The 13,810-nt window shown below is 43.4% G+C and overlaps 1 protein-coding gene across 2 annotated transcripts in view; it reads left to right on the plus strand.

Moving 5' to 3' along the window:
- Positions 1–6,871, plus strand: part of Ston2 (stonin 2) — a 144,450-nt gene extending 137,579 nt beyond the window's left edge. For both annotated transcript variants that reach the window (XM_052185297.1, XM_052185298.1), the window contains exon 7: positions 304–6,871. In XM_052185297.1, the coding sequence (XP_052041257.1) occupies positions 304–387 (84 nt within the window). In that variant the 3' untranslated portion in view covers positions 388–6,871. The remainder of the gene's footprint in view (positions 1–303) is intronic.
- Positions 6,872–13,810: the final 6,939 nt, after the last annotated feature.

Here is a 13,810-nt window from a genome sequence, read left to right on the forward strand (position 1 = left end):
CGAGACGACGAATGAATAAGAACTTTCCAGATGGACCACGAAGAAGAGGCAATGTCACGCCTCCACGGGAGTCCTGGAGTCCTCCACGGGAGTCCTGGAGTCCTCCACGGAAGTCCTGAAGTCCTCCACGGGAATCCTGGAGTCCTCAGGACTCGGGCTTCCACTGTGGCAGCTGCCCAGAACGTCTGTGAAGTCCCCGGCAATTCCAAGGGGCCTCCGGAGGTTCATTTGGCTCAGTTGTCACGTGCCTCTCCTCTCCCTTCCTCTTAGTCCTGATAGTTTCTCCATCTTTTATTTTGGCAGGTGGAAATTGAACAAAAAAAGAGTTTGAAGCCAGACTTTGAGGGAGAGGACTTGGAAAACCCAAAGGAATGTGGGGTACAGTGACAGTGGTCCCTCTCAAGGAACTAAGGAACACTGACTCACAACCGGGCGTCTTCCGAGTAACTCAAGTTTAAGTCAACACCTGCTGTGGCTGCTCCACGCTGGTGGCAGTCTGCCTCTGTTCCTGTGTGCAGTTACCTGCGGGTCACAGGACATCCTGAGGGGGCTGCTTTCAGTAGCTCCTTGACACTGAGCGGCCTGAAGCGCGTGCGTGCGTGCGTGCGTGCGTGCGCGCGCAGCTGGCTTCTGGAGTTTACTATGGATCGAGCCTCCTTGTCTCTCTTTTGCTTTTATCGTGGCACTGGTATGTGGTTTGTGGTGACGATTAGAGACCCGAAAAGAACCTCCAGCATCAGTGTTGGCACAATTTGCCCCCAGGACTCACATGTCACTAGTACACTTCTGGGAAAAGTAGCCTTGACAGTTTATTAAGAATCCATCTCTGTTGCTCCCTCTAAAAAAGATTCCAAGAAATTCCTAAGCCATTTCTTTGGGCCTACTTTTTGAGATGATGTCTTCTTCTTCTTTTTTTTTTTTTCAAACATTGGCATTCTGCAGCAGAGGTTTTCCAAATGTTTCCCTTCTGGTTCTGGATTTGTTCAAGATTAAAACACCCTTTCAACCTCTCCTCTTCCATATGCTATCCTAAATCATGGTGCATGAAGGGAAAGGCTCTATCTAATATTTTCAAAGTTTTGGAGCTTAATTATACAAATGGACTAGATTGGATTCACAGTCTGTTAAAAACAAAAACAAAAAAAAATTATTTTTCTTCCCATGAAAGAAAGGGAACATTAAATGTAAGCTTATATTCAGTTCAGAAGACAGCTTCAATCATAAAATATGCCAGATTCTCCCTGGTCACTTTTAATTCCTGAAATACAAGCATGGCTGTAATTTCATGATTGTAGAAAAGATGCTTGGAAGTTCTTTTTATACCGCATACCAATGTCTGTTACACATCTCTTCCCTCAAAATTTAGAGGAAATTTAAGCTATGATCATTGTAAAAACTGAGTTTGAGCTTTACCCCAAGTTCCAAGGTTACTAGTTACAGTATTGTGAAAGTTCAAGAGACGCCAGGTAGTGGCGTCGCACCTTTAGTCCCAGCACTGGGAAGGCAGAGGCAAATAGAGCTCTGAGGTCAAGGCCAGTCTGGCCTACAGAGTGAATGCTAGGACATCCAGGGCTGCAGAGAAATCCTGTCTTCAAAACAGAACAAAAAGACAGAAGGCCCCAGGGTAGCAGGGCTGGGGAAGCCAGTCTCCCAGGGTCGTGAACGTGAGATCCTAATTCCAAGACTCTGGCCAGCCTCCTTTTCCCTCACTGTGCCCACCCTGCCTATTTGTACCGGCTGCTTCTTTGTACTCTGGTAAATTCTCTCATGAAGAAGAAAGTGAGAGTACACATGCACGTGTCATCAGACTTGGGGAATATATGGAAATAAATAGAAAATACCTGTAGTTTGGGACTGAATGATTCAAGCTGTTTTTTTTTTTTCCAGCTCATATTTAGTGAGCTATGTACTGACTTAGGCATTAGAAATCATTGCAGTGTTTTGAACCATCTGTTGAACTCTCTAAGCCTTAGATTGACACGAAAATGACAAGGTGCATAGTCCTAAATGAGAAGACCCGTATTTTGAGTTTTTAAAATGTGACCCTTTCAGCACAGAGGTGTGTGTGTGTGTGTGTGTGTGTGTGTTTTGATGAGAACTAGGGAAACTTGATATTATAGCAGTCCACATAAAAATGTTTTCTTGAAGCCGGGCGGTGGTGGCGCACGCCTGTAATCCCAGCACTTAGGAGGCAGAGGCAGGCAGATTTCTGAGTTCGAGGTCAGCCTGGTCTACAGAGTGAGTTCCAGGACAGCCAGGGCTATACAGAGAAACTCTGTCTCGAAAAAACCAAATCCAAAAAAAAAAAAAAAGTTTTCTTGAGACGTTCAGTTTTGAACCAGGAAGAGATCACAGATACTCACAAAGCTAATGCCTTCTTCCCTCTGTGGAGGTCTTTAACAGCTGTGCAGGATGCCTTGGCCAGTACACACCTGAATGGAGGGTTACATTCAAGTATAGCTACTGTATGTTAGGGGAGACATTAATAAGTTGACCGTATCCACAGGCACAGGCAGGTGACCAGGGTTGTAAAGATCCTGGTTATAGAAGGAACAGTGTTGGTGGGGGAGGGGGGCATTGGGGGGAAGCCCTCCTGCAGAACAGAGGGCAGAGCCTCTAAGGGAGTGCAGGGAAGCTGGCAATAAACAACTCAAGGTTTCTGCTGAACTATAAAAAGGAAGAGGACTTAGCTTTGTTTTGCATAACTTCAAAGGTAAAAAGAAATAGGGACTGAAGAGAACTTTGCAGGTGACAGATGCTTGCTCAATATCAGAGTCTTCTAGGAAAGAAGTGTTCTGAAGGAGAAAGGGTCAAGTAAGATTTCCTGCTGCAGCATGTGCCCAAAGGCTATCACAGCCATCTCTCCCAGGGTGACAGGGGGACTGTCACGTTGGCTTGGGCAAGATGACAGGAAAGCTCCTTTTCAAACAATCTGGATAGGAATGACGCTGTCTACCACCAGACAGCCTCTCCTCTGTGTTTTTTGTGCTGTTGGCTGGCAGTGGAGTTCTCGAGAAGAACTTCCTCAAAGAAGTCTGAGTCCTTTCCACTCTTGGATGAAAGGTCTTGAGAAGCTCAGATGACCACTGGGCTGAGGACTTGGCCCTGGGTTGGGAGCCCTGGGCTGCTAGCATGGACAGCACCTGTTTTATCTTGTCCCTCCCAGACCCTTGGTTAATCCGCCCTGCCTTGGTGCTTCACCTGAACTGTTTGGATTTTTTTAATTTGTTTTGCCTTAATCAAAAGATGAAACAAACAAACAAAAAAAAATCCCCTCTGCACTATTTATATTTAGCAAGCAATTTATCACTAATTTTTCAATATAGACCTCTTGGTTCCATCAAATTTGGGCCTCCTCTGATGTGCTTAGGGTCATTGTGGATAATACGTAGGAAAGTGATTACTGATAACCTACCTAAAAAACGTAGTTGGGATATGCAGAATGTGTGCTTGCCACATCAGTCTTCAACTTTTTATTTTTCTGTGCTTACAAAAAAAAATCCAAATCTATGTTATCAATAACGTAAAAATATGAAAAGCAGATTGGTTTTTACCAATACAGTTAGAACATATTAGTTGTCACGTAGTATCAAAAACTGTTTTTTGTGTCTAGGGCTTCTATTTCAACTTTAAAGTGAAACAAGACAAAACAATAAATACTCGTTCTACGATGTCAGACAAGAGGTCTGGTCATGTAGCTCAGTGGTAGAGAACTTGCCCAGCGTGCACAGGGTCCAATGAGTGTGGGTTCAATCCCCAGTGCCACAGAAACAAACACCAACAGAAAGGAGTATTTTGAAGACAGTTCCCTGAAGCCCCTTTGCCAACATAGTACTGATTACGCCTTAGGAAACGTTAGCTCCCCTTCTTGCTCCCTGGACTGCTTTTTTAACTTGCTTCCTCATCTGCCTGAGACCTCCCCACGTTTACTGTGAGGGCTTATCCTCATGAGTGTTCCTTAATTTAAAAGACTTCTTATTTGAAGTGAGACGAATCTCTGTTTAGAAGCATAGTTGGGATCAGGAGTTTATGTCCCTAGAAGCTCTGTTCCCTAGAAACATGCCGACCAAGAGCCTATTTTATTCATTGTGATTCAGATGCCTATAGAGTGTGAGCCATAGCGGGGCTCAGCCGCTTTAAATACATCTAGATCAAACACTCTCATTAAATAAATGGAAATTATTGGCACTTTGACTCCGAGACTACTTATCCTGTGCTTAGAAAATAAATGCAGCTAGCAAGCTGCATTCATTTTCTGGAGGACTTAAATAATAATTTTGCTCTGCTTTCATTTCCACCTCCAGTGTCATCCAAGTGTCAGGATGGTGGCACTTAATGTGTTGCTGAATCTGACCCACAGTGTCACTTACTCATATCAAGAAACACTTCTACTCCACACTCAGAAGTGCAGGGCGCAGGTGCTGTCCACAGTTACGTTATTGATTCAGTTTTATTGCTGCCAATCACACCTCCTCGCTGTGACAGTGACTCCGTGGAAGAGGCTTACATCTTAATGGAGTATGCAGCCAGTCCTGCTGGGTCAGGTCTTTGTCCTCCCAACTGTAACCATGGACCAATGCTATTGTGCACCTCCTCACAGGAACTGGGAGTCTGAGACAGGAAGGCTGGGGCTCACAGGTGAAATCATGATTTCAAGGCTCATTTGTATTCTTATCATCCATTTAAGGGTAGAAAAACAACAGAATGAGCTGACTTTTTTTTTCTGCCTTAAAAGTCTTGGGAATTAATTGTTATGAGCAGGTAGCGTTGCCATCCGACATTTATAAATTCCCCGGGTAAAAGGTGGTAAATTTGTCTCTTCTAAGAATGGTTGGCTCAAATTAATCCTAGCATGTGTGAAGTTGAGATTATGATAACATTAGAATGTGATAGAGAATCCAATCAAAATTAACAAAAAATTAAATAAAAATCTACCATCTAGTAAATGAATCTTGTGTTAGCACTTCACTACCATGACAGCATTTTATATAACATTGGTCAGTATATTGCCTCCATGGTTCTGATGGGGGTTTTTGAAACATGACCAGTATGGCTTTGCCAATTCCCTGAAAGGGGGTTGTGGAAATGTCCATATATCAACTAGCCATGCTATGCCATAAAGGTAGAAAATTTCGGTAGTACTGTGTTCTGGAAAGATGCAAATTAAAACTGGACATACTGAACAACAGACTAAAGAAAATAATTTCAGTATGAAAGGAGTTGGAAAATATACAGCATTGGCCCCAGAAATTTAATATAACCTAAACTGGAGGCTGTCTCTTAACGTAAGAAGCTATAGGAAGGAAGGGGGCGTGGCAGGGATAGAGAGCAAAGGTCTCAGGCTCTGCCAGGATTGCTAAAGTTCTGTTTAAGGTACTGGTAGCAGCCAGCTTCCCTGTGGGGACGAGAGGCCACACACTAAGCTGTAGGAAATAGCGCTGGTAGTCGTGCTGTGACGGCTCTATGGAGGAGAATGTTGGGCTTTCTGTGGCTGTTTAAAGGACACAAGCATGGAGGCAGTTACTACTGCTAATTGACCTGTTATTGTCTTAGTTTCCAGAGATGAAAGAGAGAGTGCTGAGAGTTTGTTTCTCCAGGTTGTTTGTTTCTCCAGCAACGGTTTTAGGAGTCGTTTCACCAAACATCCTTTCCTGCCACGTTTTGTCCATAGTCCATGTCAGTTTGATTCTTAACGATTTTTACGTTTAAGAACCAAGAAGTTTAAAGTAGGAAAGTTGAGACCAGCTAGTTTATCTTTCTCCTGCTCAGCACCCCCTCCCTTCCCTCCCTCCCTCCCCCTCCCCTCTGCTCTGATGTTGGAAATGCATGAAAGCCCCCCCATCCTCTGTTCCGCTGTTGACTTCAGAATACCAGTTAAATATGAAGGTCAAAGGGCGGTCTCCCAAGTGGATACTGAGGTGTGAATACCTCAGTACCTCCAAGTTAAAGATGTTAGGATGTAGGATGCTGGAATGGTCTGTGGTCTATAGAAGACCATAGGAAAGGGGGAAACAAGCTAATCTGGAGCCATCTGCAATTATAGCAAAGCCAAAATGAGAGTAAAGGCCAGTCACTGTACATAAAAATGTATTTTTTTTCCTTAATAGCTTCTCTGTGTGTTGTGTTTGAATATGTGTTTAGTTTCTTTTGTGGGGGTTATACTTACTCAGAATGGATCAGTTCTACTGGTCAGATGGAATTCCAGCATCCCCTCCTGGTTCATTCCTATGTTCTGCCTCAGATGAAACCCCAGTTCTCACTGTGGACACTAGCTACACTGTGGCTAAAGCCTTAAGCGTCCATCATTGCTCCTGCCTGTGTGCTTACAGGGAGCCTGGACAGCACCAGTTCTGTGAACACAGATGAACCCTTAGCTCCCAGCATCAGCCTGTTGGGTTTAAGGGTTTTCAGGAACGGTGCATGAGTGTCATTCTCCCCTCAGCCAGCATTCGTTTATCTTTTATGGTCACTTGCCAGCAGAAACTGGGCAACCCTTTGCCGTATTCAGAAGGTTAATCAGGATCAGTGTTTGAGATGGGAGAGCATCCCTCCTCACCCTCCATGTTGGTCCATATGAATTTCAGGGTGTCGGTGGTTGCACCCAAGATCCAGTGACCGCCTTGACAGTTCTGAGGCTTGTCATTCCCCGTCACTTGTCAGTCATCCTCACTCAGTGTAAGTTCTTGCACTATTGTGGCTCGTTTTATGTAAAACCAGTTAACTTTAAAAAGAATGTGCCTATGTAATAAAGTCCACACACTGGCTATTTCTGTAGAGGTGATGTTTTGTTCTAGATGTTTTGCTGAATAATCTGTAATACCTTTTTGGGGCTATGAAAAGGAAGTATTAATAAAAAATTTAAGCAAAGTGACATTGCAGTGCTTAATGAATACAGCCTGATAAGGAGTGTTTGTCTAGCATGGTAGTGTATGTCTTTAATAAAAATAAATAAAAATTTTAAAAAAAGGAATAGATGTTTACTAATGAGGTTCATTACCCAGGCAATATGGTTTAGGGTCATAAGCTGACAAGTTATTAGCTTAAATTATTCTAGATACATTTATCATTTATACAATTTAAGTCAGTTCTAAATATATTCGCTGCATTCTGGTTTTTTGGCACTAAATGCTATGGGAAAATAAATGTTACATGTGGAGTCCTCAACGTTCTCTTGGAGGTAAGTATGCAAAGAAGTCCGTAAAGGGTGGGTTTGTACATAATTCCTGTTCTCATGCCAGTGCTCAGCCAGTAAATTAATTGGTGAATCCTAATTGCTAATGTCAACATAACCCATTTTGAAAAAAATCAGTGTAGGACTATGGGGAAAAATTATGTCAAGGTTTGGTTTGAGTTTGTTTTGTGTGTTTGAGTAAACAAAATACAAATAGACAGCATTGTGCTTGGGTTAGTTCACATAGACCAAAGAAGGACATTTTATTACAAAATACAAGCATATACTGTGGAAGAGCTCAGACTAGTTCAGTGGCTCCTGCTGTCAAGAGATAATCTGTCCTGAACAGTACACAGAATTCCATCATCTATTCCGTAATAAATACGGGCTAGAAAGTGGTATCAAAAGAGTTAATACCTGGGACTGGAGAGATGACTCAGCAGTTAAGAGCACTGATTGCTCTTCCAGAGGTCCTGAGTTCAATTCCCAGAAACCACATGGTGACTCACAACCATCTGTAATGGGATCTGATGCCCTCTTCTCGTGTGTCTGAAGAGAACAATAGACTCATATACATACATAAATAAATCTTTTAAAAATAAATAGACTATAACTGTGAGTTCCACATTGTTACGGTTTTAGCCTGTAGGTCCTCCTCTTCCTGACTTCCCAGGATAAGTGTAGCTGAGGCAGCATGCTTGCCACCGTTCTGCAGAATTTGGGAAGGGAAATTGAGCATGAGGAAAAGTGATGAAAGTTAAAATGTCTTCGATGCCATTGGTCATTTGTTCTAGAATTCTCTCAGTCATTTGGTCCTCTCCAAGTATCTTCTAGTCCTCTATGTTGAGGCAGCTTGATTCTCCAAACATAGCATTTGGGGCGAGAGAGAGGACTCAACTGTTGACCACTTGCTTCCAGTGGACCTGAGTTCAGTTCACAAGCACACATCAAAACATCCTATAACTCCAGCTCCAGGGGAACCAATACTCTTTGGCCTCTGTGCATATCTCCATTCGTACCACATATAGACATATGTAGTGAGAGTTTTGGTTTCTTTTAAAACCCAGTTATGGTATGCGAATATCTTTTTGTTTTAATCCCAGGTATGGGATAAAAGGCTGCTTCACAGCAGGTGATTATGACTTGCCTGGTGCACTAGCAGGGGTGTGGTCTTTGCCAGCTGCTGATAGTTTAATTCTGAGGACTCTGGAGAGTTTATGAAAGAGGGAGCCCCAAGAGGGCTTGCCTGTAATGACTGCTGCTACCTTTGCTGCTGCTGGTTCATCCTGCAGCTATGTTTGCTATTGCTGGTTTACTGGATATTCTGATGACCAAGATTATACTTACCCCAAGAAATAAGGCATCCCTAATCAATAGGAAGTAGTCTAAAGAGATCTGTGCCCCCCATTCCCCTCCAACCTTCTTTCTCTCCTACCTAGTGTTGGAGAATTAGAACAGAGGTAGGGGTATAAGAACCCAATAAAATAGCATGTCTCCCAGCCCCCCAAAATAGCACCAACAGACATAGATAATCTTTAAGAAAACATAATTAAACCATGTGTAGTGAATGCCTTTAATCCCATAATCCCAGCATTAGTAGTGACTTCAAGGACCACCAAAGTCACTATAGTGAGACCCTATCTTAAAGCAGCAACAACAGAAAACCCACAATATTTTCAAACAATTCTGCACTAATGATACTCTGGTTTAAGCACCAGTACAGGGTTTTGTAGTGCATATTCTATCTCACATATGTAAATAGTCACCTTTCTCTGATTTCAGGATGGTGGATATAATAGACTCTAACAAAAGTTAGGAACTGATGATATGGTGGTGAATGAGAATGGCCCACGTAGGCTGGCTCATGCTTGAATGCTTGTTTCTTCAGTAGGTGGAATTGTTTGGGCAGGACTAAGGCGTGGCCTTGTTGGAGGAGGTATATTACTGGAAATGGGCTCTGAGGTTTAAGAATCCCACCTCATTCCCACTTCCCTCCCTCCTTCTCTGACTTGTGGTTATTGTCTCAACATACAAGCTCTCAGCTACTGCTCCAGAGCCACGCCTGCTGTCATGATCCCCACCATGACTGCCACAGACTCACTCTCGGAAACTGTATGTAAGCCCTCAAATGCTTTCTTCTATAGGTTGCCTTGGTCATGGTGTTCCTTTACAGTAATAGAAAGGTATCTAAAACAGAAAAGAGCTATAGCACAGACACCCTGCTCCTGACCATACCCTACAGAGGGAATTCCCAAGGAAACAATTTCTCCTTAAGTTCCAATCTGAGTAAATCAACTCCCCAAGTCCCCAAGCCCCCCCCCTCTCTCTCTCTCCCAATGAAGACTAAAAACTTAACATCCTGTCCCAATGAGGATTGTTTGCTTTTTTCAGGAGAGGGGGGTTCAAGACGGGGGTTTCACTGTGTCTCCCTGGTTTTCCTCAAATCAGAGATTCACCTGCCTCTGCCTCCCGAGTGCTGCGATTGAAGGAGTGCTGGGATTAAAGGCATGTGCCATTGCCTCCCTGCTGAAATATATTCTTAAGAAAATACTCTCAAACCTCATATAAATACTCACAAAAGAGACCAAGGAGCAGATAGAGGAACAAAATTAATGACAGTTGCTCAATGACCCTCAACTCACTTTTTATTTTCTCGCTTGTCGATACCAAGAGTAAGATTCTGAACAGTGGGAAGAAGTCATTAAAATGAGTCACACACCTTTTCCCTGAGATCTTCTGACACGAATGGGCCATTCCAGACTTGACAGCATCTTTTGCCTGCCTCACAGACACACTAGCCAACCGGACAAGCTAATGAAAGTGGCAGGACTACCGTTCTACTTCACTCTAAGATACAAAGTAGGGTCCGTCCCATTCCTCCTCCTCATCCTGCCCTGTCCCCAGTGAAGGATCTTTAAAAACCAAAACAAGTAGATCTTGATTGACATAATGATACAAAGTTACTCAAAGGTTACAGATAAAATTATTGGGAGATGTTGAAGTCAAATGCCTGAGAGATGGTTCAAATTGCTTTCTGCACAACCCCAGAGGCCTCAATTCTGGAGTCCATAGCCAGCATCCACATGAAAAAGATAAATGCAGTGGCTCCGTCTGAATTTACATTCCCGGCAGTACTACAGGATGAGGGGTAACCATGACATGTAAAACTACCCAGGAGAAAAGCAGCAGAAATAAGAGAGACTCTGCCCCAAAAACAAAGTGAGAAAGAGTACTGACTACAGCGCGCGCGCGCACACACACACACACACACACACACACGAAAATCTTTTTATAAATTGGTGCTCCAATAATGGCACAGTTAACCTAGTTTTTTAATACAGTGTCCCCTAAAGTCCCGCTTCAAAGAAGAAAGAGTTAAGTATAGCACACACAATCCTAGATGTTGGTTACAAAATTCCACTACGTCTTTCTGATTGCAAATATTTTTAGCGGACCCCTGAGAGATGTTACAAGATATCTGAGCCTGTTTCTAGTTGGGGTATGACTCGTGCCTTGACCATACACCCTTAATCCCTCTGGCTGGAATTCAGACAGCCCCTTAATACACACCTTTAATCCCAAACAATGAAGGTAAAGTCAGTTTGTAGAAGAAAGCATCCATGTTTGGAAGTGATGTCTAATTGAGTGGCAGAAAAAAATGACGAATCAGAGAAAGATTTGACAGAATAGGATATGCCCAGCTCTCACAAGAAGAGAGAGGGGAAGGGAAGCTACTTAAGGGAGAGACAGACAGAGCAGGAGGAAGAGAGTATAGCACAGGAATACAACTGAGTTCCTGGAGAGCAGTACAGTAGAGTTGAGAGGGAGAGTGGTGGAGCAGGGAGAGGGGAGAGGAGACAGGTTTACCAGGAGAGGCTTACAGAGACAGACTGAAGAGAGAACAAGCTAGACACAGGTGAAGACAGATTGAGCTGGAGAATGAGAAGGAGCCAGAAGATTACAACAGATTGCTGGAGTTTGAGGCCAAGCAGAGCAATTCAGTGGCTGATTCTGTAATTGAATCTGTCAGCTGGGAGAGGAGCTCAAGACAGAACAGCTGAGTTGAACCAGCTAGAGATCAGAAGGAAGGAACGGTGAGCTTACACAGCAGCAAGTCTCGGAGGCTGAGAACATTGGAGGCTTAGATTAGATTGTATGGAGGCCAGAAGCTTCCAACATTAGGTCTAGGTTAGCAGAGGAGGGCAATCATCCCTGGAGACAGCAATTAATTCAGGCAAATAAAAAGTACTTTTATAGAGAGATGTTGTATAGACAATACCTCTGTAAGCTGACCCTGGCAACAGTAGCCAGCATCGTTATCATTAAAGAGATGTGTTTCTTTAAACCTTTCTTCTCCATTGCTTCTATTAATGAAGCGTAAAATACAAAGTGCATGTTTCCCACTACAAACCTTTATCAGGTTCACGTAACATTTCATCAAACCTTTATTGGGTTCACTTAGCATTTCATCTTCACAGTCTCTTTCTAACCCAGGGCATGTTTCTCCATATCACTAAAAAAAAAAAATGTAGAATGTAGGAGGGCTTAGAAGGCTCAGGCGGGCCAATTGGCAATTAGTGGTTACCTAGAGGAGGGGGAGCCTTTTTCTTTGAGTGGTGTGGTTATTTCTTAGTTGCCCATGTTCCAGTAAATAGCACCCCCCCAACACACACACACACACACACACACACACACACACACGCACGCACGCACGCACGCGCGCGCGCACATGCATTCATGCAAGAAAACATAAAATCAGTGGGACACACACACACACACACAGAGAGAGAGAGAGAGAGAGATACAAAGCTACAAAGTAGGAGGGGAAGACTTTGGAAAGAAGAAATGGGTCAATAGGAGAGGGATAACAGAGGGTAACGATTATATGTGTAGTGTCTCACACTCTACTGTCTTTACATACAATACTTACTTCCTATACCCCTATGAATCACATACTGTTGATGCCCTTGTTTTACAGATTAAAAGAAGAAAACCAGAGCCACAGAGAGGTTCGTTGATTTTTCCCAAGAGTAGCCAGCCCACAGAATCAACTAACCTGGCCTCATAGTGACTCACAGAGATTGAACCAGCAAGCAGGGATCCTGCATGGGTCTGAGCTAGGCCCTCTGCATGTATGTTACAGTTGGATAGCTTGGTCTTCTTGTGGGACTCCTAATAGTGGGAGCAGCGTGGGTTGGGGAGCTGTCTCTGACTCTTTTGCCTGCTTTTGGGACCCTTTTCCTCATACTGGATTGCCTTGCCTGGTTTCTTCCTACGAGGGGAGGTGTCCAATCTTACTGGAACTTAGTCAAACTTGTCACGTTTGATTGATATCCATAGGAGGCCGGCCCTTTTCTGAAGAAAAAAGGAGGAGGAGGAGAAGGAGGAGGGGATGGAAGGGAGGACTAGGAGGAGAAGAGGGAGAGGAAACTGTTGGGATGTAAACAACAACAACAATAATGATAATAATAATTAATTAATGCAAAAAAAACATAGTAAAAGTGGTAAGCCGTGCCTGATGATGCTGAGAGCCCTTCTGTGTTAGTCTGCCCCCTGCAGGACAGTCATGAGTGAACCACCCCATTCTCAGTGACAATGGCCACTAGGATTTTTATTCTGTCCTCTCAGAAAAAAAACTTGCTTAACCTATAAACTATTCACTCAAGAAATACTTTTCTTTATTGAAAATAGGTCTTTTTTGTGTACAATATCTTCTGGTTATGGTTTCTCTTCCCCTCCCCCAACTCCTTCCAGATCCCCCGCACTTCCCCACATACCCAAAACCCTCTTTCTTTCTCTCACTCATTAGAATACAAACAAGCATCTAAGTAATTAATAATAATAATAATAAAACAAGGACAAAACAAACAAGCAAGCAGAAGAAAAAGAACCAAAGAAAAATCTCAAGAAACACATAAAGTCGAAGAGACAAACATGTTTTCACCCATAGAAATCCCGTTAAAAACATAAAACCACAAGCCATACTCAAAGGATCTGTAAGGTTAAAACAAAAACAAAACAAAACACCCAAGAATCCCTGGCAAAGCACTTCAAGACAGATCATGCTGTGAAGGGTGGTTTGTCCATCCAGTTAGCCATTAATGGAGCCATTAGGCAAAACTAATCCCTCCATCTGCATGCAGTTATCAACTGGAGATTGCTTCTAGGTTCTGTATGTGAACTTGTGCCCACTTTCCCTCTCAGCACTGGCGCAGACCTTGCAGGCCCTGTGGGGGCTGTCACAGACTCTGTGAGTCCCTCCTATTGTGTCTTGATTAGATGCAACCTATTCCTGGAACTGGAGGTTTCCTTTGGTGAGAGAGATATCCGCTTGGGGCTCCGTCTCCTCACTTATTTGGTGATTGCACTTAGATTACCTTTGTATATGTATGCATTTCAGAAAGCTTCTACTATATTAGCTTTCCATGTGGCCCTCAAAAGGCCCTTAGTTTTTTAGCTTCCCCTTCCTCTCCCCTCTATTCTCTCCCTCACCCTCTTCCCTCACCCTGTTTGGTCCATTCCAGTCCCACCCCCATCTTCTCCATCCAGAATATCTATTGTATTTACCCTTCCCAGGGAGATCCAGCCCTCCCCTCTAGTCACTGACTCTATACCTAACCTCTGTGGTTATATGGATTG

Source organism: Apodemus sylvaticus, chromosome 6 (genome assembly GCF_947179515.1).
Source record: "Apodemus sylvaticus chromosome 6, mApoSyl1.1, whole genome shotgun sequence".
NCBI lineage: Eukaryota > Metazoa > Chordata > Mammalia > Rodentia > Muridae > Apodemus > Apodemus sylvaticus.